Genomic DNA, 27,663 nt, shown 5'->3' on the forward strand with positions numbered 1-27,663 from the left:
CTTTCTTTCTCTTTTTCTTTATCTCCTCCTCCCCACCCCAACCCTCCCCTCTCCTCTCCCTCTTCTCTCTTTTTCATCTTACTCTGTCTCCCAGGCCAGAGTACAGTGGCCCAATCTCGACTCAATGTAACCTCCGCTTCCTGGGTTCAAGAGATTCTCCTAACTCAGGCTCCCAAGTAGCTGGAATTACAGGCATGTGCCACCACAACCAACTAATTTTTGTATTTTTAGTAGAAATGATGTTTCACCATGTGAAATTTGGTCAGGCTGGTCTTACACTCCTGACTTCAGGTGATCCACCTGCCTTGGCCTCCCAAAGTGCTGGGACTGCAAGCATGAGCCACCGCGTTCAGGCGTGATAGTATATTTTCTTAAACCATGTTTAGCTGGAAGCTGTAATATTATTAGTTCATATTGATACTAGTTCTAAAGAATTGGGTTTATTTTTATCTGCTACTTTATTATTTACATTTAATTATTTATAATATGGAGAAAGAAGTTCAGAGTTCCTTCTAGTGATATCCTATTCAGTATTTGTAATTTTATGATCACAGGGCACCACTGTGATATAGTGCACGACACACACCTAATATGGTAATAGAGACCTGAAGAAATGACCAATGCTTTGTATTCATTCTTTGCTTTTAGTATAATTTAGATTGATGACCACATGATTCTATCCTCTCATTTTCCATAATACTTTTATCTCCTCTCTCTCTTGTTAACAGAAGTGATATTGCTCACATTGTTAAAATGTTTTGTACTTAAGTCTTGTCAAATATAAACTTTGCACTATATCTTGGAATTCATAAGCAATAGTTTCATAAATTTTAGTGTTTTAGGTATTTTAATCATGGAGATGGTATAAAATGAGTGATTGACACAATTTTTTGTACCCTGACCAGGTGAAATGGAGATCAAATCCCTTGAAGTCTCAGTGATAGCATTTTTGTGAATGAGAACCAATACTATTTAGTTTTTAGTCTTACAAATTTAACAGTTGAGAGGCATTGGTGGTGTGAAGAGGAGTGTGAGTTCTCATTTTCTTGCTTTGGATTAGTCCTATTGAAGCTTTATTGTACTGAATTGTTTGTTTTGGGAAACATGCTAAAAAGCAGTTTTAATAGCAGATGTGTATACTCCAGAAATAATTTATAGTTGGGAATGGAAACCTCTTCTTGGAATTTAGGGCTTAGTTTTGAACTATGGAAGATGATGAAGCTATTTTCTGGGGTTTGTCAAGAATATAATGTCATCATGGTTCAGGTTCCATTGGGGTGTTTTTGACCAGGCTTGGAGGAAAAATAACCTCCACGAGAAATAGGAATGCTTTTACACTATTGCTGGGAGTGTATATTAGTTAAACCATTGTGGAATATAGTATGTCTATTCCTTAAGGATCTAGAACCAGAAATACCATTTGACCCAGCAACCCAGTACTGGGTACAAACCCAAAGGAATATACATCATTATACTTTAAAGACACATGCATACATATGTTTATTGAAGCACTGTTTACAGTAGCAAAGTCATGGAACCAACCCAAATGTCCTTCAATGATAGACTAAAGAAAATGTAGTACATATACACCATGGAATACCGTGCAGCTGTAAAAAGGAATGAGATTATGTCCTTTGCAGGGACATGGATGAAGCTGGAAGCTGTCATCCACAGGAAAGTAACACAGGAACAGAAAACCAAACACTGCATGTTCACACTCCAAAAGTGGGAGTTAAACAATGAGAACATATGGCCACAGGGAGGGGAACAACACACACCAGGGCATCTTGGGCCCTGTTGGGGGTTAGGGGGTTGGGGGCGAGGGGAGGGAACTTAGAAGGTGGGTCAGTAGGGTCATTAAGTGCAGCAAACCACTATGGCCCACATACCTATGTAATAAACCTGCACGTTCTGCACATGTATCCCAGAACTTAACGTAAAATTAAAAAAAGGAAAAGAAATGACCTTCACAGTGTGCTTTGTGCCTTTCTCATTAGATTTTCTCTGATACAAGGTAGGAGAGACAGAAAAATTTTCTGATTCTTAATGGTTTTTCACTTAAGTGACTTGTGTCATTTAGTTCTGAGAGATGGTTTGATTTATAATGTTCTTTTTTGACAATTCTCATAGAACTTTATGTGAGAGATAGTCAATATTTGATCTATTGTTAGATTTGTGTCATTGAAATAATGTTTAGGACAGTTTGGATTACTGCAGTGTTATAGATTGTAAGATACTGGGAAGTGGTTGGTAAAAATATCATCAAGGGCACTCAAACTCTGATGAAAGTTATCTGAAATTGCTTTATTTTACCTTTCAATTTGAAATTATGCCCAAAGCTTCTGGTTTTACATTAGTAAATGCCCTTGTAAGGATTTTGGTAGCTGTCATTCAGGAGTAGTTATCACTTAGACCTCATTAACAGACAATATTCTCTCTGAAAATAACATGGTATCTGCTGTAATCCAACAGTGTCTTAATAGTCTATTCTATGCTCAGCAATGAAACATTTCAAAAAATGACTGACAACCAATTGATGTAATTCATGGTGATCTTTTGTGTTGACAGATCTTTAAAAATCATAGGAAATTACTACTGTACCCAGTGAAGCCACCTCCCTTTTTTAAATTTAACTGCCAATATCCTGTAAAACAGGACAATTTTCTCTTTGACTGCTAGTGTTTTTTATTTTAATAACACGACATGATTCCTCCTTATTATTAGGATTTCTTTTGATAGACAGAATGTGTTTCCATAGATAATACTGATTTTAAAATAGAAATTTTTCAGTTCTCCAAATTAACTCTCTTAATTTTCTGACTTCCACATTAAGACAACCTTGCCAGTAGCCTCCTTCCCACTCAGGAAGAAGAATGATTTAATTCAGACAATTTAAATGTTTTAAAATGATTTTAGTCCTCCTTTGAAGGTGAAAATGATGAGAAAAAGAGAGTAACGAATTGCTTATTTTGGTGGTTATCTTTTTCTAGAGCACTCCAAAGTTAAAAGGTTGATGTTTTTGGTAGTTTTATAGGATATAATAGTCTTGTGTTCAAGACTGAAAATCTTGAATTCAAACTGTGGAATGAATGGAAAAGGCAGCTAATGTATATGAACTTGTCTGATGAGTTGTGAAGGAAAATACGGAGATCTAGTCCCAGTGTTGCCCTAACTTTTAATCTAAGAGAATTTGTTGGAATTGTATCTCTGTGTTTTTGCCCTTTGTTATTGTGTTTCAAAGTAGTTATTTTCCTAAGATTGTCAGCATGATCCTTAGTGGAGTGGAAGGGTATTCTTTTTCTTAGTTGAAACCAGTACTAGAACATTGTCATTATGAGTGGACATATACTTTTTCAGAATGAAGTACGTTCTTTCATCCTGTGCTGGATGATGTGGAAGAAGTAAGAATGTATTTTCTGATTACAGTCATATCTGTATTTTTGTTTAATATTCCAGAGCATAACATAATTCTTACTAAAATAAAATTTCCAACTTTAAAAAATTGTTTTGAAATGTCATGTATTATAAGCTTCATCTTTAGTTCCAGTTTCTGCTTTGTGTCATTTGCCACCCCACATCCCTCTGGCTCACTACCTCACTAGACCGAAAGACTTAGATTAATTCATTGCCTTAAACAGCAAAACTCCCCCTACCTGCCACAGACTCACCATCAGACATATTCTTGTAAAAATGCAAAGTAAAGATTTAGTAAAGTGAGACAAAAAGAGTTTGATTCTATTTCCTGTTTATATTTCCTTTACACTCTAGGGAATGTGAATAGTTTTAATAGTTTAATAGTTAAGCAATAAGTAATAGATACCACTTTTTTTCCCTCTTCTTCTTACTAGAATAGAATCAGAACATGGAGTGGTCTAGTTGATTGCAGACCCAGAATCTTATATTTTAGTCTAATGTACACAATCATGCAGCATGTCAGGGCTACCATATTATGCTTATGCTAAAAGGCACTGGCAGAAGTCATTTAGATGAGTACATAATTGGAAGGTATGGGATGTAGTATTAGTTCCATTTAGGCTATGTGATCTAAAGAAAATCACTTGATTTTCATTTCTGTTATAATAAAATGGAAGTTATCATTATGTCCATTTAACTACTTTTCCAAGTTTATGGGAAAACAATGTAGGAAAATGAACCATGAAGTTCTTCAGAATCCTTAATTCTATACAGACAATAATAGTTATTCTTTTTTATCTTCTCTTCAAGTCATTTGTAGAAGACAACCTTTTTTTTTAACAATCTGTTCTATGTAAGAAAAGATAAATAGTGTTAGCAACAGAGTATTTAATCCTCACAATAACTCTGTAAAGTAGACATTATTATTGACATTTTACAGATAAAGAGATAGGGTTATAAAAGTTAAGAAACTTTCCCGTGATCAAATAAGTAATAATAATAAAGTAAGTGGTTAATTTCGTGGTTACTTTTACTTTGATTCCCATGTTTTTTCTTCCACAAACTGATGGAGTTTATTAACATATCGTAATCTCTCCTAACATCTCTCTGTTCATCATGCATAATTTTGAAACATCTTGTTGCCATTTTAATTATTCCTGTTCATTTAGTGATTATTTATTTAGTTCATTTGGCAATGTTTTAATTGGCAGGCACCATGCAAAACAGTAGCAATTTTTGTCCTTAATCTAATCTTTTTTAAACAGAAGAAAACATACCTTTAAAATAGAGTGATAAGTGTTCTCGTAATAGCGGTGAATAAAAAATATTTTTGAATGCTGTATTAGTCCATTTTTTTTTTTGAGGAAGGAAGGAAAGAAAGAAGGAGAAAGAAAGAAAGAAGGTGGGGGAAAGGAGGAGAGGGGAGGGGAGGGGAGAGGAGAAGAAAAAGAGAGAGAAAGAAGAGAAAGAGGGAGAGAGATCGGGAGTCTTGCTGCATTGCCCAAGCTGGAGTGCAGTCTAAAAATGGGTATTAAAAACCTTTTTTAGGCCAATAATTGTGCTTGCCGTCAATGAATATTTCACTTAAACTTGTGAAATGCTATGCATTTGCTGAGGAGTGATTTACTTCAAATTATGTGGTCACTTATAGAGTAGGTGTGATGTGGTGCTGAGAAGAATGTATGTTCTATGGATTTGGGGTGGAGAGTTCCGTAAATGTCTATTAGGTTTGCTTGTTCCAGGTCTGAGTTCGAGTCCTGGATATCCTTGTTAATTTTCTGTCTCATTGATCTGTCTAATATTGACAATGGGATGTTAAAGTCTCCCACTATTATTGTGTGGGAGTCTAAGTCTCTTTGTAGGTCGTTAAGAACTTGCCTTATGTATCTGGGTGCTCCTGTATTGGATGCATATATTTTTAGGATCGTTGGTTCTTTTTGTTGCATTGATACTTTTACCATTATGTAATGTCCTTCTTTGTCTCTTTTGATCTTTGTTGCTTTAAAGTCTATTTTATCAGAGATGAGAATTACAACTCCTGCTTTTTTTTTGCTCTCCATTTGATTAGTAAATCTTCCTTTATCCCTTTATTTTGAGCATTTGTCTATCTTTTCATGTGAGATGGGTTTCCTGGATACAGCACACCAATGGGTTTTGGCTTTTTATCCAATTTGCCTGTCTGTGTCTTTTGATTGGGGCATTTAGTCCATTTACATTTAGGGTTAATATCGATATGTGTCAATTTGATATTGCTGTTTAATGCTAGCTCGATGTTTTGCCCATTAGTTGATGCAATTCTTCATTATGTTGATGCTCTTTACCATTTGTTTTTGGAGTGGCTGATACTGGTCGTTCCTTTCTATGGGTAGTGCTTCTTTCAGGAGCTCTTGTAAAGCAGGCCTAGTGGTGATGAAATCTCTGAGTACTTGCTTGTTCACAAAGAATTTTATTTTTCCTTCACTTATGAAACTTAGTTTGGCTGGATATGAATTCTGGGTTGAAAGTTCTTTTCTTTAAGGATGTTGAATATTGGCTCCCACTCTCTTCTGGCCTGTAGGGTCTCTGCCAAGAAATCTGCTATGAGTCTGATGATGGGCTTCCCTTTGTGGGTAACCCGACCTTTCTCTCTGGCTGCCCCTAGCATTTTCTCCTTCATTTGAACCCTGGTGAATCTGACAATTATGTGCCTTGGGGTTGCTCTTCTTGAGGAATATCTTTGTGGTGTTCTCTGTATTACATGGACTTGAATATTAGCCTGCCTTGCTAGGTTGGGGAAGTTTTCTTGGATAATGTCCTGAAGAGTATTTTCCAGCTTGGATTCATTCTCCTCGTCACATTCAGGTACACCTATCAAATGCAGATTAGGTCTTTTCACATAGTCCCATGTTTCTTGGAGACTTTGTTCATTCCTTTTTATTCTTCTTTCTCTAATCTTGCCTTCTCGTTTTGTTTCATTGAGTTGATCTTTGACCTCTGATATCCTTTCTTCTGCTTCGTCAATTCGACTGTTAAAACTTGTGCATACTTTGCGAAGTCCTCCTGTTGTAATTTTCAGCTCCATCAATTTACTTATATTCCTCTCTAAATTGTCTATTCTCGTTAGTATTTCGTCAAATCTTTTTTCAACGTTCTTAGTTTCTTTGCATTGGGTTAGAACAAGTTCTTTTAACTCACAGAAGTTTATTATTATCCACCTTCTGAAGTCTGATTCTGTCAATTCATCACACTCGTTCTCCATCAGGCCTTGTTCCCTTGCTGGTGAGGAGTTGTGATCCTTTGTAGGAGGAGAAGCATTCTGGTTTCGGGTGTTATCAGCCATTTTTGCACTGGTTTCTTCCCATCTTTGTGGATTTATCCACCTGTCGTCTTTGTAGTTGCTGACTTTCAGATTGGGTCTCTGAGTGGATGTCCAGTTTGTTGATGATAAAGTTATTTCTGTTTCTTAGTTTTCCTTCTACCAGTCAGGCCCCTCTGCCCTAGGACTGCTGAGGTCCACTCCAGGCCCTGCTTGCCTGGGGATCACCTGCAGGTGATCCCTTACAGTTCTGTGGCTGCAGAATGACATCTGCCAAATGTCAGTCTGAGCTCTGCTTTATGAGGTGATTCTTTGGGTTTACAGGGGTCTGGGAGCTCCTTGAGGAGACAGTCTGTCCTTTATAGGTGCTCAAGTGCTGAGCTGTGAGCTCCATTGTTCATTCAGAGCTACTGGGCTGGTATGTTTAAGTCTGCTGCAGCAGAACCCATAAACACTTTTTTTTCCCCCTAGGTGCTCTGTCCCAGGGAGTTAGGGCTTTATTTATGAGTTTCCGTTGTGTTGCTGCCATTTTTTTTGTTTGTTTGTTTTCTTTTTTGGGGGGACTACCCTGCCCAGCAAGAAGGCAGCCTGCCTCTATAGTGGTGGAGTGCCTTGGTAATGGTGGACACCCCTCCCCCACAGAGTTGAACCTTCCCGGGTTCAGCTGTGCTTGCTGTGCACCCACAGCATTTTGAATTGCTATTTTTTTGTGGGGGTGAGACCAGCAGAGCCTGATTCACCTGGCTCCCTGTGTCAGAGCCTTTTTTTTTTTTCAGCTGAACAGTTGACTCTCTCCCAGGTGTTCCAGTCACCTGTTGAAAAGGTGCCGGGATTGGTGTGATTTCCTGTGCAGCGACCCACTGCACTGGCTGACACAGCTGCGCTGAGATTCGTGGTACTTTTTTGCCTGGGAATCTCCCAGTCTGGCTCCTGTTTCAGTCCCCTTTTTAATCAGCTGAATGGACAACTCTGCCTTCCAGGAGCTCCAATCACCAGCCAAAAGTGCACCCAGTCCCGTGTATTTTGTGCTGAGAACTGTCGCGCCATGGAGCCAGCAAAACAGCTGTGCCGGCCAAAAGAGTCGCGCTGATGACCCGTGGAGCTCCTCCGCCTGGGTATCTCCTGGTCCATGGGCAACAAAAATCTGTCTGGAAATGCGGCGTCCACTCACCCTCTGCACTTTCACTGGGAGCTGCAATCCTGAGCTGCTCCTAATTGGCCATGTTGGATCTCTATGTATTAGTCCATTTTCATGTGGCTATAAAGAACTGCCAGAGACTGTGTGATTTATAAGGAAAGAGGTTTAATTGACTCACAGTTTGGCATGGCTTGGGAGGCCTCAGGAAACTTACAATCATGGCATAAGGCAAAGGGGAAGCAAGGACCCTCTTCACAAGGTGGCAAAAAGAAGTGCTGAGCAAAGAGGGAGGAGCCCGTTATAAAACCACCAGATCTCATGAAAACTCACTCACTATCATGAGAAGAGCTTGGGGGAAAGCACCCCCATGATTCAGTTACCTCCACCTGGTCTGTTCCTTGATACATTGGATTATGGGGATTATGGAGATTACAATTAAAGATGAGATTTGGGTGGGGACACAAAACCTGACCATATCAAAGGCTTCCTAGAAGAGGTAAAATGAATGCCCATGCTTTAACATGTGCTTTGCCAGAATGTGGATCACCTTAGCCATCATGCCTTTCATTTGTCTTGTACCAGCAGATTCATATTGAGCCATTCATTCTGGGATGAACAGTCAAATGACTTTTACATGTGCTTGTTATTTTCTAGCTTGTCCAGATTATTATCAACACAACACATTTGGAGAAATCCTGTAAGTACTTGGAAGAATTTATCACCAACATCACTAATGTGCTTCCAGAGACAGTTCACACTACCAAGCTCTATGGCACCACAACTTTTAAGGTGAGAGGCCCTGCAGTTCTGTGGAACTGCTTCTGGTGAATGCAGTCTGGGATATTCTACTTAACATGACCTTATTTCTGCAAGATGGTTTATAACATGCTTTTGAGAATAAGTGTTTATGATATGTTTGGTTTCCCTTCTCTATTTTCTTTGAAAAAATAAATACCATTGCTAGTTTTGGGGTGTTTAAACAAAACAAAACAACTACAACTGTGTCTCTAAACCCTTCCTTATATTTTATACATGTAAATCACCATTTCCTAAGTTGAGCCCTATCACAGTCAGATTTTCTGCTAAGCTGCCCCCTGCTCGCTGTATCCTGTGACCAAATTTTTTTTTTAAAACCAATCTTGCTCTGTTACCCAGGATAGAGTACAGCGGTGCAATCTTGGCTCACCACAACGTCTGCCTTCTGGGTTCAAGCAATTCTCATGCTTCGTCCTCCCAAGTAGTTGGGATTACCAGCATGTACCATCATGCCTGGCCAATTTTTAGTATTTTTAGTAGAGATGGGGTTTCACCATGTTGCCTAGGCTGGTCTTGAATTCCTGGGCTCAAGCAATTCACCTACTTTGGCTTTGCAAAGTCCTGGGATTACAGGCATGAGCCACCACACATGGCCCTGTGACCAATTTTTTAATCTTACTTTTTAATGAGGAATTTCTTTCCCTGCGTTTCTAGTTAGTAATTTTATAATTTCACATATCCATAGCACTAGTTTTGATCTAGAGCTTGATCAAATGGGAAGAAATGACAATCATGTAGAACAAAAGAAGTATTGATGGTAGATGAGTTTCTGGAGGGTAATGCTGTAGCTCAGAGCAGCTTTAATAAACTCTTTCGTATTATGTGAGCTTTAAATAGGTATTAAGCAGTAAAAGTAATAGGACAACATCTCAAACATTAAAAATGTAGATGTAACGTATAGGCTACTTACATGGTATGAGTTTTTGTTTATATTGTTGTTATTTGATTGTTTTAGTTTTAAAACATATTCTTTGTTACCCTTTTGAAATCCAGAAATTGATATTAATTAAATGCACAGTTGTAGAGTTGAAACTATGATTTATGTTACCTGTTGTCTGCTTTTTTCCATCAGCTTATCCTGTTTCTCTATTTTTGGTACATTATTTTGACAGTAGGCACATGAGAAGAATCAAATTTGATTTATACTGCTCTCATACTTTGTGGCAGATAAAAATTGTTGGTATGACTTACTATTTTTCTATTGTTTGAAAAAATGCAGCGTTGAATCAGAAAATATTTATGAATCTGTGTGATTAGGTCAGCTGCTAGATTAAGTTACACATTCATCAAGTAGCTATAAATTATTATTTAAAAATAGAAATAAAATAGCAAAAGCGAAGACTTGGAACCAACCAAAATGCCCATCGATGATAGATTGGACAAGGAAAATGTGACACATATACACCATGGAATACTATGCAGCCATAAAAAATGACAAGTTTGTGTCCTTTGTAGGGACATGGATGAATCTGGAAACCATAACTCTCAGCAAACTGACACAGGAAGAGAAAATCAAACACTCCATGTTCTCCCTCATAGGCGGGTGTTGAACAATGAGAACACATGGACACAGAGAGGGTAGCATCACACACTGGGGTCTGTTGAGGGGGGCCAGGGAAGGTACAGCGGGGGGATGGGGAGGTCGGGGAGGGATAATATGGGGGAGAAATGCCAGATATAGCTGACGAGGGGATGGAGGCAGCAAACCACATTGCCATGTGTGTACCTATGCAATAGTCCTGTATGATCTGCACATGTACCCCAGGACCTAAAGTACAATAAAAAAATCATTACATATCATGTTATGTTCATATCATGACTTCCAAATTTCTCAAGGATGTCTAATAATATTAATATGGATGTGCTTTTAGTGAGGAAAGTAATTATTTAATAAAAAAGCCCTGAGAATGAGTATGAAATACAAGAGTTTTAAGAGCTTCAGAATGACCTTAGGCATTTTAATAGGAATTATAATTACTCTTAAATACTAGCATTGTTATGGAGCTTGGGCAATAAATTTATCAAAAAAATATTTTTATATTTGCTCTTCTGTGAAAGCCAAATTTTCTCTAGGAAAGAAAATGTAAAAATAAATAGTTCAGTGTTAAGTAGATAATAGAGAGTTGGGGAACTGGAACGTGAGGTTCCTTTATACTTGTCTTTCAAATGAAGAATATGTGGTATGTGCTGATACTCCTTCTGTCAACCCATCTCAGTTTTTTTTGTATCAATGGTTTTTCAAATTACATTCAGAAATTCTCTCAAAGGATGGCTTGTGTATTTTGTTTTTGCTCTAGCATGAAAAAATGCCGAAGGAAAATAAAAGGCAGCCAGGAAGCCATAGGGGCTGAATAGCCAGTTAAATACTTAGTGAAGGAGAAGTTCTGGAGACCACTAAAGGTCATGTTGACCGTGCTTATTGGAAAGACTGATTGCTTAAAACACACTGAAAATTTATTTTTACCAGGGCTGTTTCAGACTAGCTAACCCAGAACTCAATATAAACATGGCAGTTATAACAGCTACATGTTGTGTATTTTCCTAAGCTACTGTTTCCAGAAAACTTTCCCTTTCAGATGGAAACCTTTATGCTGGAAAAGGGGTAGAAAGTCTGAAGGTCTTTAAGGTATTTTCTTGCAGAGTTCCCTCTTATTTCTGCCATGTGTGACATAATCAAGCTGGCATCCTTAGCTTTTCTTATTCATCAGATTTTCCTCACTCTCTTACAAAAGAGAAGGAAAGTGTTTATTAATTTACTCCATTATAAATACTGCTTTCATATCTACTGTGTGACCATCTGGTAGATTCTTGGGGAGAGACAGAATAAGTACTTTGTCCCTGGACTTAAAGTTTATGATCTACAGGTAAGAGAGACACTATACTGGAATTATACATTAGATGTATTCAATCCCTCGTTTATTTAATAAGTTTTACTACAGTAAATCTACTACAAATTAGGGAAAGTTTTAGGCATGAACAAAAAAAAATGAGTCTCCTGACTTTACAGATATATTTTAATGAATTAGTAGATGATAAACAAACATAGAAATCTAATACAATGGCAAATAGTGATAAGAACTAGGAAAAATAATAAATGACCTGAAGGAAGTGAGAAATTAAATCATTTGGATTTCTGATGGATATGCATTCCTGTCAAAGGGAACAGCACAGTGGTAGATATGGGTGTGTTCAAGAAATAGCAAGGGGGCCAATCTTGCATTGATGTATCTATCACTAGTGGTAGAGATGATAAGAGATGAAGTATTAAGGAGTTAGATGATTTCGATACTGTACATTATATTCTGAAATGAGATGCAAAGTCATTAGAAGATTAAGTTGTGGTGGGTAATGATTTGAATTATCATTTAATGTGATACTGATTTTTATGTAGAAATAAATATACTGTAATTTAATAAAAGAAAAAGAAGAAAGTCTAATTGGGAGGTAGTTGCAGTATTCCAGGCAAGAGATAATGGTCACTTGGACTAGTGGTAGAGGTAGAAGTGGTAAGAAATACCTTTGAAGGTATAGATTGGCAGGTCTTACTACTAGATTGCATGTGTGTATTAAGAAAAGGAGAGGAGTCAAGGGTAGTTCCAAAACTTTTGAACTGAGCAAACTAGATGAATACTGTTTACTGAGATGGGGAAAACTTAGAGAACAGTGCATTGGGAGAGCAGAAATAAAATTTAGACTTCCATTTTTGATACATTATGCTTGAGATATTTAATTGATAGCTCTATAGAAGTATTAAATTGGCAGGACAAAATCATAGCTGAAGATAAAAATTTAGAGTTCAGCAGTGTAAAGATGATATTTGGTGCGATAGGATGGACTTTCTTCTGGGATTTGAGTTAGATAGAGGAAAGGTGTGAGGATTGAGATCCAGGGGACTTCAACATGGACAGGTTCAAAAGAGCAGAATTCCGAAGAGAATGAGGTCCCAGCTTTAGAATCTCCAGAGATTTCCCAGACATGTATAAATTGAAATGGATCTTGGAACCAGCAGGATATTTCCAGGCAGAGAATGGATATAGAGGGAGTGAGGGATATTTTAACTTCATGTGCAAAGATGAAATGGTAAAATAAAGCCAGTATTCAACATAGAATTAGGATGGTAGTGAGATACAGAAATAGATAAATGCCAACTTGAGAAGCACTTTGTTTTATATTAATAGATAATTTGGACTTTAGTCTGAATTCTTTGAAAGACTTCAAATGAAGGAGTGTTGCATTTTAAAAAATAAACATTCTAATATGCCTCGTTGAAAGGAAGGAAAGAACTAAAGAAGAAAATAAAAGATGAAAGTAAGAAAGGAAAGGAAAGGAAAGAAGGAAGAAACAACATCAATCACAATTACAGTTTAGGATGAGAGGAAATTGATTTCCTAAAAGTCTTTATGTAACTGTGCTAATAAATTTGAGGGTCTGTAGGGAAATAGATATGACGTGATAAGGAAAATATATGGACGAGGAAAGCTTAAAGATAGCTGACTAGAGATATTTCATATTCGCCTCCTCCATTAGGAAGAACCAACATAATGAGTAGATGATCACACTTCAAATAGATCATCTGAGAGGGAACACTGGAATTCAACAGAAAAGTGACAGTAAATGCCTAAAAAATGAAGGGGAAGGAAGCGAGTAGTCTGCTCAGTAGGATCAGCTAGGAGCTGAGGGAGACTCCTTAATATGACGAAAATGTTAGTGAGAGACTGTCAGTGGTGTCCGTTTCCACTATGAACTCCTGGAATCTGGTCACAGGAGACTCTCTTGAACCTCACTTGCCCTGAAGCTCACATAGGAAGATGCTGGGAGATTGTGTGATGACACTGGTCCAGGGAAGGAGCTCACACTGAGTCACACACATTCCGTGAGACCTAAGCAACCATAGCAAGGAGCCATTTTAGAGCCCTGCTTCCAACAGAGCACACTATTCTGCAGACCACTGGCACTGGGGCTTAGGTGCAGGAGAAGCACGCTTGCTGTCTCACAGCTTAGGCACCAGTGACCAGGGGCCACCCACACCAGGGGCTGAGATGCTATCACAATGCAGGCTGCTGCCATTGCAACTGAGGCATGAGTAAGGTGTCAGCTACTGCAGAAGGGCTGAGGAAAGAGTGCCACTTGGGCTGTGGTAAAAATGGTATGTATGTTTTCCACCTGCTGACCTAGGCTGCCGAATACTGAAGGTGACACTGCCCTCCCCAGTGGCAGGGAAGTAGCACAGCTACTGCCACCTATCACTAGAGAATTTCACTCTTCTAGGGATGGCCTCACCCCTAACTACTGCAACCGTGCCTGCACTCATCAAGAGGCTTGAGGACAAGCTTAGCTCAGCTTTGCCCTGCCACCACCAACCCCTATGCCAGAGCACACAATCAGGAAGTAAGGGGATCACCTAGCCCAGTCCACCATAGTTGGCACGTGAATACTCCCCCAGGTGCCTGAAGTTGGGCCTACCCACATGAATGCTATTACCGCAGCTGGCACCTACCTGCATGCACCACCTGTAGGCCTGGAGACTAGCCCACTTGGCTGAACACAACTAACACTAACATTAATGTGCATCAGTTGGGACTGAGCTTCTGCACAGCAAAAGATACTGTCATTCTCAGTTAATTAACGTAAGAACAGAAAACCAAACACCGCATGTTTTCACTCATAAGTGGGAGATGAGTGATTTGAACACATGGACACAGAGAAGGGAATGTCACACACCAGGGCCTGTCGGGGGGTGAGGGGCTAGAGGAGGGATAGCATTAGGAGAAATACCTAATGTAGATGACAGGGTGATGAATGCAGCCAACCACCATGGCACATGTATACCTATGTAACAAACCTGCACGTTCTGCACACGTACCCCAGAACTTAAAGTATTTTAAAAAATTCCATCAAAGAAACTGTGGAATAAGAGAACATAAACACAGGGCAATAGCAGGAAAATTACTGAGTTGACAGTTTTTTTTTTTTTTAATGTACTTTTTATCAACTGCATCACCGTGTACAAAACAGTAACTATATAGTGATATCTAATAGGAATTCAGCCAAAAAAAATTAAAACTATTTTATCAAGTGGAAACTTAGGTTTATAGCCATAGTTGTCAATGATTTACCTTGTCCTAAATGGATGTTGTACCATGAGGTATTAGCTAATATCATATGTTGGCTAAAACATTAAAAATTGTATTTATCTTTAAAAAAAAGTTAGGAGAGAGACTTTTCCCTAACTTACTCTGTAAGGTCAGCATTACCCTGAGACCAAAACCAGACAAGGACCAATAATAGCAAAAGAAAACTACAAACCAATATCCCTGATGAAAATAGATGCAAAAATTATCAGCAACATAATAGCAAACTGAATTCAATTAAAAGATAATATACCATGATCAAGTGGGATTTAGACCAAGGGTGCAAGGATGGTTTAATATATCCAAATAAGTAAATGTGGAGCTTCACATCAACAGAATGAAGGGCAAAACCCAATATGATTATCTTAATAGATGCAGAAAAACATTTGATAAAATTTAACATCCCTTCACAATTAAAACTCCCGAAAGCCAAGTATAGAAGAAACATACCTCACAATAATAAAGGCCACATAGGGAAGACCCATAGCTAACAATATCTTGAATAGGGAGAGGTTGACTGCCTTTTTTTAAGAATGGGTAAAAGCTGGAACCATTCCCCAAGACAATTATGCTCATTTTCACAATTCCTATTCAACACAGTGTTGGAAGTCTGAGCTAGGACAGTCAGAGAAGAGAAAGAAATAAATGGCATCCAAATGGGAAAACAGGAAGTTAAATTATCCTTATTTGCTGATGATATGATCTTTAATTTAGAAAAACTAGAAGGCTTCATCAAAAAACTCTTAGAGCTGATAAACAAATTCAGTAAATTTGCAGAATATAAAATCAACACACAAAAATCAGTAGCCTTTTTATTCTCCAATAATGAAACAGTAAAAAAGAAATCAGGAAGGCAGTTTTCATTTACAATAGCTTCAAAACATTAAAATACCCAGGAGTAAGTTTAACCAAGGAGGTGAAAAATGTCTACAATTAAAACTACAAAACACTAATGAAAGAAATGGACGAGGAAACAAATAAATGGAAATACCATACTCATAGATCAGAAGAATTAATATCATGAAAATGACCATAGTTTCACAAGCAATCTGTAGATTCAATACATTCCCTATCAAAGTATCAGTGTCCTAGAAAACACAATCATAAAATTCATAGAAAACCAGAAAAGAACATGAATAACCAAAACAATCCAGAGCAAAATCTAAAAGTACATACAAATAAATGAGGGATTGAAGTAAGGTTAGGAATGCATGAATGATTAGAAGATAAAAGGAGGAAAAATATGAGTATTTTGAAAGATATTAAAAAGTTATTTTATATGTTAACGCCTATTCTTGTTAAAATTTCTTGAGTACTTTTACTGTAACTGACAAATTCAGGAAGCAGAAAAATCAGTATATATGGTTGAAATGAATGACACCATCAATCAAGTGAATCGAATGGACTTTTATTGAATGTTTTGTCCAACAACAACTTATGCAAAATATTCACCTAGACACACCATGTTCTAGACAATAGAACATCCTTTAAGTAGAAATAATATTAACATTGCTTTCAGACGATATGAAATTAAACTAGAAATAAGTAACAGAAAGATAGAAAATACCAAATTATTTGGAGATTAAGCAACATATTTCAAAATAAAAACGTGGTCAAAGAAAAAGTCTCATGAGAAATAGTATATCAAAATAAATGAGAATTAAAATACAACTTACTATAATTTGTGAGAGGCAGTGAAAGCATTACTCAGAGGGAAATTTGTACCATTAACAGCATATATTAAAAAGAAGAAAGATCCAAATTTAATAATCTATACTTACACCATAGGAAACTTGGTAAAGAACAATTTAAATCCAAAGTATGTAATAATAATAACAATAATAAAAATTAGAGCAGAAATCAATGAAAATGAAAACCAGTAGAGGAAGTCAGTAGAGAAAATCCTGGATGGATGAATAGGTGGAATTCAGTAGATTTTTAGGGCAGTGAAACTATCTAAATGATACTGTAATGGTGAATTAGTGACATTATGATTTTTAAATACTCATAGAACTGTGTATCACAATGATTACACCCTAATGTAAACTAAGGACTTTAGTTGATAATAAAATACCAACATCATTTCATTAATTGTAAAAATTGTACTACACCAATTTTAAATAAGAGTAAAAGCATGGAGTGTGGTGGTATATACAGATGAGGTGTACTTTCTGCTTAACTGTTCTTTAAACCTAAAACACTAAAAACTGAAGACCTTTACTGAAAAAGACTTTTAGCAAAACAGAAATTCAAGGACACTTTAAAGATTATTATACAAGTAATGTAAAGATGAAAGTATAGAAGTGCTTATTGAAGTATTTAGAAGACTTGTTGAAAACTATAAAACATTGAAGAAAAAATTGAAGACATAAAGCAAAATATATTCTAGTTTGTGTATTAATTGTGAATTAATATTGTTAGAATTTCCATATTATCCAAAGTGATCTACATATTCATTGCAATTCCTATCTGAATTCTAATGACATTTTTCACAGAAATGGAGTAAATAATAGTTAGATTCATATGGAACCACTAAAGACTTCAAATAGCAGAAGCAATCTTGAGCAGAAAGAACAAAGCTGGTGACATCAGTCTACCTGACTTCAAAATCTACTGCAAGTCATAATAATCGAAATAGCATGATTCTGGCATAAAAACATACACACAGACCAGTGGAACAAAATAGTTCTTATATAATTTTACTTATGTTTAGTCAATTAATTTTTGACAAAGATGCCAAGAACACACAAAAGGGGAAAGGATAGTCTCTGAAAAAAGCAGTATTGGGAAAACTGGATATCCACATTTACAAGAATGAAATTCTTTCCTCGCCTCACACCATAGATAAAAACATAAAATGGATTAAAGACTTAAACATAAGACCTGAAACTAAAACTCCCACAAAATAATATAGGCAAAAAGCTCCATAGCATTGGCCTGGGCAATGAGTTTTTTTTTTTTTTAAGCTATGACCCCAAAAGCATAAGCAACAAATGTTAAAAAAGACAAATGAGATTGCTTATATCAAACAGAAAAGCTTTTGCACAGCAAAGAAAACAATCAACAGTTGAAAGATAACCTACGAAGTGGCAGAATAGGCAGAGTGTGGTGGCTCATGCCTGTAATCCCAGTACTTTGGGAGGCAGAGGTGGGGGAATCACTTGAGGTCAAGAGTTTGAAACCAGCCTGGCCAACATGGAGAAACCCAATCTTACTAAAAATACAAAAATTAGCCAGGCATAGTGGCATGCTCCTATAATCCCAGCTACTCAGGAGGCTGAGGCAGGAGGATCACATGAACCCAGGAGGCAGAGGTTGCAGTGAGCCAAGATTGTGCCACTTCACTGTAGCCTAGATGACAGAATGAGACCCTGTCTCAAAAAAAAAAAAAAGAAAAAAAAAAGAAAAAAAAATGAATGGCAGAATATATTTCCAAATGATACAGCAGACAAGGGATGCATTTCCAGAATATATAAAGAGCTAAAACAGTTCAGTAGCTAGAAAACAACCCAATGAGAAAATGGGCAAAGCATTTGAATAGACATTTCTCAAGAGAAGACATGCAAGTGACCAAGAGGTATACAAAAAAAATTCAACATCATTAGTCATCAGAAAAATGCAAACTAAAACTACAATGATATATCACTTGCCACCTGTTAGGATGACTATTATCAAAAAGACAAATGGTAATGCTTACCAATATAATTTCATTAATTTGAGAGGATGTGGAGAAAAGGGAGCACTTATACAGTGTTGGGAATGTAAATTATTTATAGCCATTGTGGAAAACAGTATGGAGGTTCCCTGAAAAATTGAAAATAGAAGTATTATATGTTTCAGCAATTGCACTACTGGGTATATTTCCAGAGGAAATGAAATCAGTATGTCAGTGAGATATCTGCACTCCCGTGTTCATTGCAACATTTTCCACAATAGCCAAGATATTGATTTGACCTAAGTGTCTGCCAACTGGTGAATGCATAAAGAAAATATAGTATGTATACAGAATGGAATACTATACAGCCTTACAAAAGAAGGAAATCCTGCCATTTGCAGCAACATGGATACATCATGGGGACATTATATTAAGTGAAATAAGGCAGATATGGAAAGAAGAATATGCATAATCTCATATGAAGAGTCTAAAAATGTTGACTTCATAGAAACAGAATCAAATGGTAGTTACCAGAGCTGAGGAATATGGTTGGGGTGTTTTTGGTCAAAGGATAAAAATTTTCAGTTAGATAGATGGAATTATCTCAAGAAATCTATAACATGATGATTATAGTTAATAACCATGTATTATATTCTTGAAAAATGCTAGCAGCGTACTTTTAAGTATTCCTACCTCATAAAATAAGTATGTGGCTTAATGCATATGTTAATTATTAGGTTGATGCAAAAGTAATTGTGCTTTTTGCCATTAAACGCAGTTTCTTTTACACTAACCTTAGCTCAGTTTAGCCATTTAACAGTGTATGTATATTTCTAAACATCAAATTGTACATAACAAATATATATAATTTTGTATAATTTTTATTTATCAATCAAATTTTATAAAGCATTGTTCATGTAAGTAAATATAGTCACTGACTATATTATAGTATGTAAATATATTGTAAAATTACTCAGATTTTAAAAATGTGAAAATGTAGAGAACAGTACAAATTACAGAGAAATTTAAGAGAGAGTTTACAGAACTCATTTTCTGACTGTGGAGGAAAGAATGGAATTTAATATGTTGATTAGATCTCTGCTTTGGTCTGAACTGAACAGGTAAAGAGTGATAAACATGAGGAGTTTCAACCTGGTCCTACTTTTGTTTTTTGAGAATGAGTCTCACTCTGTTGCCTAGGCTGGAGTGCAGTGGTATGATCTCAGTTCACTGCAGCCTCTGCCTCCTGGGTTGAAGCAATTCTTCGGACTCAGCCTCCTGAGTAGCTGAGAGTACAGGAATGTACCATCATGCCTGGCTAATTTTTGTATTTTTAGTAGAGAGGGGGTTTCACCATGTTGGCCAGGCTGGTCTTGAAGTCCTGACCTCAGGTGACCCGCCCACTTTTGCCTCCCAAAGTGCTGGCATTATAGGCACGAGCCCCCGCGCCTGGCCACTTATTTCAAAGTTTGTCTGAGTCAGAGATGTCCATGAAACACTAGCTTATATGGTTCTTGAAATCAGAATGATTTTGGAGTAGATCTGTACTGAAGATAAAGATACTGGAAGCTATAGGAATTAATTAAATCACCCAAAGAAAGTTAGAAGATTTGTGTCCAGAGAAGTGAAAGAAAAGCCAGGAGAAAACCGTCTCATGAATTCCACAGGAAGACAGAGTTTTAAATAGGGAGTATTTAACAGAAATTAAGGAAGATCAGACTGAAAGGGAATATTGAATGTGGTGGCAAGTAATCCATAAGTTACTCTGTACAAGTCTATGTTGATGGAATTTTAGCATTGGAATACTGATGTCATGAAGTAATGTATGATCATTTGTCCTGAGAATTTATTTTGTCCTGAAAAATGAATCCCACCACATCTCTTAGACCTTTAATATGCTAGTATACTTCATGAATCCCTTATATAGATATCTAAAACTTGTATGATCTGGGTACTGCTTTTATTTTAGCATCTCTTAGGATGCAAACAAAAAAATTTATTAAAACTACACAATGCTTTTAAAAAAGAAAAAATATTAAAGACGATTGTGATATGACTCAGTATCCCCAGTTATGTTCCTAGATACTTAACGGATGTAAGTGTAAGATGACTCTAAGCTCATAGAAATGTCTGCACTGTTCATATTAAAATCGGAGTGATTTTTCAAATTTTATATTTTTTTCACAGGATGCTAGACATGCAGCTGAAGAAGAAATTTATACCAACTTAAACCAGAAGATTGACCAGTTCCTACAGCTGGCAGACTATGACTGGATGACTGGAGATTTGGGCAACAAAGCTAGTGATTACCTGGTAGACCTCATTGCCTTTCTTCGTAGCACCTTTGCTGTATTTACACACCTTCCTGTAAGTGACATTTACTCTTACTTTGTCCTTTATATATAAAAAAGTTTCCGTAAAATGAAAGATATTAGTTTCTGCTGTAACTACCCAGGAAGAACTTTAGTATATAAAAGCTCATGCTATATTTATGAACTCTTATTCATATTTAGAGGCTACTTCCATCATTTTTTCATTGATCTTCGTGTTTTTTTCATTCTAAAAATGGTTCCTGGTATTATATCTGCTTATCTTCCTATGATGTTCAAGGTAATTAGTACAAAGACATTATAAAAGCCTTGGTAGAATTAGAAAAGAAAGTTAGAATTTCAGGTATGCATATTTTAGTTTTATAATATTCTTTAATATTTTTATATAAACTGAAATTGATGAAATGCTCCATCTTTTTATCTAACTTGTCTATCTTTTCTCTATTTTCTTAAGCATATTAATTGTAGACTTTTGAAATCATTCTTTACTGCTTCTTATATACATTATACATACACATATTGGTGGATTTTTTTTTTCTCTTGGCTTTCAGTCATGTGGTCCTGTCTCTTTCTAATATTTTTTGGTTGATGTTAGACATTGTGTAAAATGCATGGAGATTCCAGGTGGTGTTACCTTCCACCAAAAATAGGTTCATGTTTTCCCTTACTAAGTATATAGAATGGGCAGATGGGTGGGTTGTGGTTTGAAGCTGACCACCTTAGTGCCATCATGGACTAATTTGGTTTAATATGGGGTTGCAGTTATAATGCACTTTGTTTGCCGTTGTTGGGAGGATATGGTTCTGCAGAATTTTTAAAAACTGCCTGATATGTCATTGTCTTTTTAGCACCAGAGAGGACTATAGAAATTCCTACTTTTCACAGAAAACTTATCTATTTAGCTTCCTGTACTCCTTGGTTTTAGAATCTGGCAAATATCTTAAGAAGGAGACATAGCAGTACCCAGCATCAGCAATTGCTGACAAGAAAAAAAGTGGTTGGGAGTTGTCAGTGTTAATTTACCATCCCTAATAAGGTTTCAGCTCCTCCTATGATCTGAATGTGTACCCCAAAAAGTCATGTTGAATCTAATAACCAGTGTGATTACATTTGGAGATGCCTTGGGAGGTGGTAGACTATGAGGGTAGAGCCTTACAAATGGGATTAGTATACTTATAAAAGAGACTTCCAAGAGCTGCCATCTTCCTTCTGGCCATGTGAGGATAAAGGGATACAGGAAGACAACTCTTTTTTTTTTTTGCACTAGGAGATAGACCTTTGTCAGATACTAAATCTGCTGGTACCTTGATGTTGGACTTCCAAGCCTCCAGAACTGTGAGAATTCTGTTGTTTATAAGCTACCAGTTTGTGAGATTTTGTTACATTATTCTGAATGAACTAAAATAGTTCCCGTCATTTTTAGGCATCTTTCTATTAGTGAGTCTTTTTCTCTGAAACACTGTGAAACTGTGAGAAATCTCCTTGCTTTTAAGAGATTCTTTAGATTTCAGTAAATGTCTTGAAGGTAAAAACTGGTCCTCAAATCTCTAATTGTGGCACTGTAGTCCACTGGAAGCAGCAAAGATTTCATGGTTTGTTTTAACCCTCTAGTAGTTAGTCTCTGCCTGGTTTTAAGCTTCTCAGTTGCCCATGCTTACGTGTCTCAAATGCCCACTGGGAAAGCTGCAGATCCTCAGCTCGCCTTTAAAAGGTTCTGTCTCTCTGCAGTTTCATTCCCTTTTGTTTTCCTTGATTCACAGCACCTGATGTCTTTTAACATGTTTTCTCTACGTGTTTTACTTCCTCTTCTGGTTTTTCCTACTGGGAGCATTTACCTGCAGAAAATTATGTCATTTTATCAAGCTTCCTTGTGATACCAAAGCCAGACAAAAAGAGCACACACAAAAAAACTCTGAGTTAATCTCACAATTATGGATAAAAATTAAAAAGATAAAATATTAACAAGTCAATTCCAAGTATTTTAAGAAAGTAATTTAGTACTCATGTGTAGGATTTATTCCAGAAATGAAAGGATGGTTTGATATCTAAAAAAAATCTGTTGCTATAATTTATCACATTACTAACTGAAAAAGATAAAGTATCTTGATGTATTCTAGAAAGATATTTTATTACATCCAGCCTACATTCTTGATTTAAAAACAAAGTTTACTAAATTCCAAGCAGTATAATATTTCAATAACATGATAAAGAACATCTTTTTGAAATTTAGTAGCCACTATAGATTTAACAGTAGAACAATAAAACATTTATTTTCATTGACTTCAGGAATTGGGTGAAGATGGTTCTCATCAATGCTTTAGAAGTTCTATCAAATAAATGTAAAAAAAGAATAAATTGTATTATTATGAGCCATGCATGTCTTAGTTCATTCCTGTTGCCATAATAAGATACCTTAGACTGAGAGATTTATAAACAACAGAAATTTATTTCTCACAGTTCTGGAGAAATAAATGAAAAGTCCAACATCAAGATGTCAGCAGATTCAGTGTCTGATGAAGTCCTTTTCCGCATAAATGACACCTCCTTACATAGTAAAGAAGGCAAAAATGACAAACTCATTCCCTCAATCTCTTAAGGGCACTCATCCAATTAATGAGGGATGTAATCACTTCTGAAAAGGCCGCCCACAAAAATTAAAAAAATATATAAAAGTTGCATTGGGGATTAAATTTCAATATGAATTTTGGAGAGGCTCAAACATTTCAAACTATAGCACATGCATATTATTATTTATAGGGTATTATCTACATAGAAAATACTAAAAATTCATCAAGACCAATAAGAATTTAGGTTAGATGGTTCACTTAGAAAACAAGTAAACTTTTCTTATATTAGCAATACCCACATAGAAAATATATTGTCAAAAATGTTTATTATTGAGACATAGATATAATTTCTCTATGCAGCTACTTACAAATAAATGTAGAAATAATGTGACAACATCACAGAGTAACATAAAAGAGACTTCCTTATGCACAAATGTATCTGGTATTCCAGTATGGGACTATTTCATTTTGTAGAAAGTTTTATCAAATTGAATTGCTATGCATACCAAGTAAATTTGTTTAGGGAGGAATCTTATTGAAATAATTTTGAAATTTATTTGTAAACACAAATGGACAATATTTGGTAAAAAAATCAATTATTAATAACATGAAAAAGTCTGTAACTCTATTAATAAGACATACATATTAAACTTGTGATATTTTTGACTATAAACTAGTTAGAAATAAGAAAATGGTAACATTCAATATTTATGAGAAATAATTGTTGAAATAGGTATTTTGATAGATTGCTGGCAGGGGTCTTAGTTATTATAGTCTTTTTAGAGGTCAGTTTTTCCATATGCTGCAGAAATCCTTTAAAATTTACTTATCTTTTACTATGTAATTCCCCTTTTGGAATTTTGAACTTAATGAAATAATCATGGGTGTATTATAAAATTCAGATATAACTATATTTAATACAATATTGTATTTGTATAGCAAGGAGTTGATATAAATTAAAAGTCTATTAAGCAAATGTGTTCACAAACTAAATTACTGTATATTCATATAATGTGATGTCATTCATTCATTAAATTAATGTAAATGTATATTTACTTATTAAAATACATTCATTATTTTTTAAGTGGAAAAACAGATATGATCTTATTCTAATTAATACATATATACACACATTAAATATCTATATTATGTATGGTTTAAGTCTAGAATTGTCTACTCCGTGGTTTATTCTTATTTCTATGTAGCTTTTAGGTTTTCCTTTTTGTTTGTGTTTTTAGAAAATGTTTTCTGAATTGAAACATTTGCTGCTTTTATAATGGGGGGTGTGGAGGTGGTATGTAGAATAATTATTTTCTATCTCAAGAATTAGTGTCTTTGATAACTAATTTTTACATACATACATACATACATATATATATATATATATTTTATTTATTTATTTATTTATTTATTTATTTATTTTGAGATGGAGTCTCTTTCTGACACCAGGCTATAGTGCAGTGGTGCAATCTTGGCCCACTGCAACCTCTGCCTTCCACTTCAAGTGATTCTTCCGCCTCAGCCTCCTGAGTAGCTGGGACTACAGGTGCGCGTCACCACGCCCGGCTAATTTTTGTATTTTTTAGTAGAGATGGGGTTTCACCATGTTGGTCAGGATGATCTTGATCTCTTGGCCTCATGATCCGCCTACCTCGGCTTCCCAAAGTGCTGGCATTATGGGCGTGAGCCACTGCACCTGGCCTAATTTATATTTTTTAATTGTTTTTGCCAGCCTACCTGTCCTCATTTCATCATGCTGTTATATTTCAGCACCACACTTTGTACTCCTTACTTTAACCTCCAGGTCATTTAGAAGCAGTAATGTGGATTAGACTGGTGCTTGTCTGAGTTAAAGTACATGCTTTTTCTACCTGTAGAGTTGTGAACTTTCTTGCAAGGCTATACTGTAAGTAATTAGTTGAGATTTATTTCTCCCTTTTTTGTTTATTGTAAACTGCCATTTTTACCTAAATACTATGTAACCTCTCAGTGTGGACAGAGTTGATCCTACCACTCTTACTGTAGAACCACTTTACCATGTGCCATTCAGAATCAAAATAGGGAGTAACTGACAGGCTTAAGCCCTCAATATTGCTTCCATTGATGCCACATTTCTGTCTTGTCTACACTTTTCTGAAGCTACACTTTTAAAATTAATTGGATTCAAGAACCATTATAGTCTCTGGAATCAGGTGACTTTTTAAACTACTCCGTCTGATTTTCCACAAAATAGATTGCCCAACATTTGTGCTTATGTTGCCCAGAAAGCCAGATAGTTTTCTCATGGAACCCCGTATTAGTCACAAAACAGAACTGTGTCTAAGATTCGCCCTTGTGCGTTATTAGAGAAAGAATGGGAGAGAAAAGAGTTCATTTCTGAAAAAGAACCCAAATTGTTTGTGTTTTACTTACTATAAATATTTTCATTTCATATTTGAAATTCTGTGGCAGGAGTGGCTCTCTGTCAGAAAGATTGATTAATAGAAAAAAAGTATATGGAGAGGACTGAAAGACAAGCCAAATTCTGTCTTATTCTTTTACATTTTAGCATCCCCAGTTTCTCTTAATTCTCAGGGATATTTTGTTACTCCATCATAGCTGCAACATAGCCAGGGAGATAGGTCAATGTCTAGAAGTGTGTTTGTGTGTGACACAGAGAGAGAGGGAGAGTACGAGTGTATTTGTTTGTAGATTATTCTCATTGTTAGATAGTCAGTGACTAGAGGGGAAAATTACTTAATTTTGCAACTGTTTTTGTGACCTAGGAGGCCTGCCTATCTTTATGAGGCACCCAGAAATGACTGTAATAATACTTTCCACATTTAGAGTTTTAAAATCTTACTGTTTTCCTTGATTTAAGAGATTAGGTAAGTACACACACATTTTTTTCAGACGGCAGTTGTATAATTTGCAGTTGCATGCACAGTTACCCATTTTGCATGCTCAGCATAAGAGCATATTTTTGAGAATTTATTCTTGTTATCCTGATAATTGTCCTTCAGAAGTGCTTAAGAGAGAAAATGCTGTCTCAAGTAACAGACCCAGAAGATGGAATCCTGAGTTTGTTCTCTCTGTCTGCTGTTAATGTCAATTTGTATGACATGGGGCAAGATCTCTCATAGCCCACCTTGGTTTATGAGTTGAGCATGGAAATTCTTCTAGTTTTTTTTTGTAGTAATACAGTGAGATGTATCCCTGGCCCTACTTTCAGGTCAGCTGATAGGTCATCCTTAAGAGAAAATTATTTTTTACATACAAGTTTCTGAAATTCTTCCAATTTAAAACCCTTTAAAAACTGACATTTCTTTTAGTACTCAATTTATTTCCAGAAATTGTTGCCATCTCCGACCTAACCAAAACTGAAGAACTGTCAATACAAACTGTCAGTGCTCCCATTAAGTACAAAATCTTTTCTGTGCCCATCAGACTTTTCATAATGGGACCTTAAACTACCTTTCTGTCTTTTTCTTTGTCTGTCTCTCTTTTCTATTTACCAAAGATTCTTCTCCCATAATGAAGTAATGCTCTTTGTTAAGCACACCCAGCTGTTTTCTACCCTGGGTCTTTGTTTTTTAAAATGCCTTTTCATCTACTTTTACCGCTTTTGCCCTTTAACTACATATGTTGAAATCTTACATCATCAAGGTTCATTTTAAGTACCACACCTTCTATGAAACCTTATCAGTTCTCCTAACCAAATGTGACGTCTTCCTTTGTGGCACTTTTAAAAATGCCACTAACTAAATTTTATCTTGGACTGGATGTGTCATTCATTTGTGCACTTATTCGGGAAAGGAGGCAACGGTAATTAAGCATCTACTGTGTTCCAGATTCTTTACATGTGTTATATGTCATCCCAGTTGATGAGGACTCAAAATACCCCAATCAGATATGTATTAATATTATTATTACATCTTATGATGAGACCATAAAAGCAAGAAGGATATATACTTTGTAAAGGATACAGCAAATAGAGGAAAGGGTTAGGATTTAAACAAATTTATTTGACTTAAAATTTTTTCTATTATGCCATCCTATTAGATTGATTACCAACTATGGACTTGTGAATCCTGTGGATAAAGACCTTGTCTTGTTCATCTGTATTTCTGTGTATAGTGCGGCAGCTTGCATGAAACAGTGCATAGTAAGTTTGTATGGAGTTTACATGTTTTGAGTAATAAACTAAGTGAATTCCTGCCTGGGCATTGACAACCATTTTTTGGTCATATGTCATTAAAAGTAGCTATTTAATTATAGAAAAGAGAAGTCATAAGCTATTATTTTGAGATGATTACCAAAAATTTGCTTAGGTTAAAA

General features: G+C 36.0%; 1 protein-coding gene across 2 annotated transcripts in view; it reads left to right on the forward strand.

The window, feature by feature from the left end:
- Positions 1–27,663, forward strand: part of EXOC6B (exocyst complex component 6B) — a 676,956-nt gene that overhangs the window by 358,231 nt on the left and 291,062 nt on the right. For both annotated transcript variants that reach the window (XM_003922614.4, XM_010333467.3), the window contains 2 exons: positions 8,502–8,636; positions 20,637–20,816. In XM_003922614.4, the coding sequence (XP_003922663.1) occupies positions 8,502–8,636; positions 20,637–20,816 (315 nt within the window). The remainder of the gene's footprint in view (positions 1–8,501; positions 8,637–20,636; positions 20,817–27,663) is intronic.

This window comes from Saimiri boliviensis, chromosome 1, assembly GCF_048565385.1.
Source record: "Saimiri boliviensis isolate mSaiBol1 chromosome 1, mSaiBol1.pri, whole genome shotgun sequence".
NCBI lineage: Eukaryota > Metazoa > Chordata > Mammalia > Primates > Cebidae > Saimiri > Saimiri boliviensis.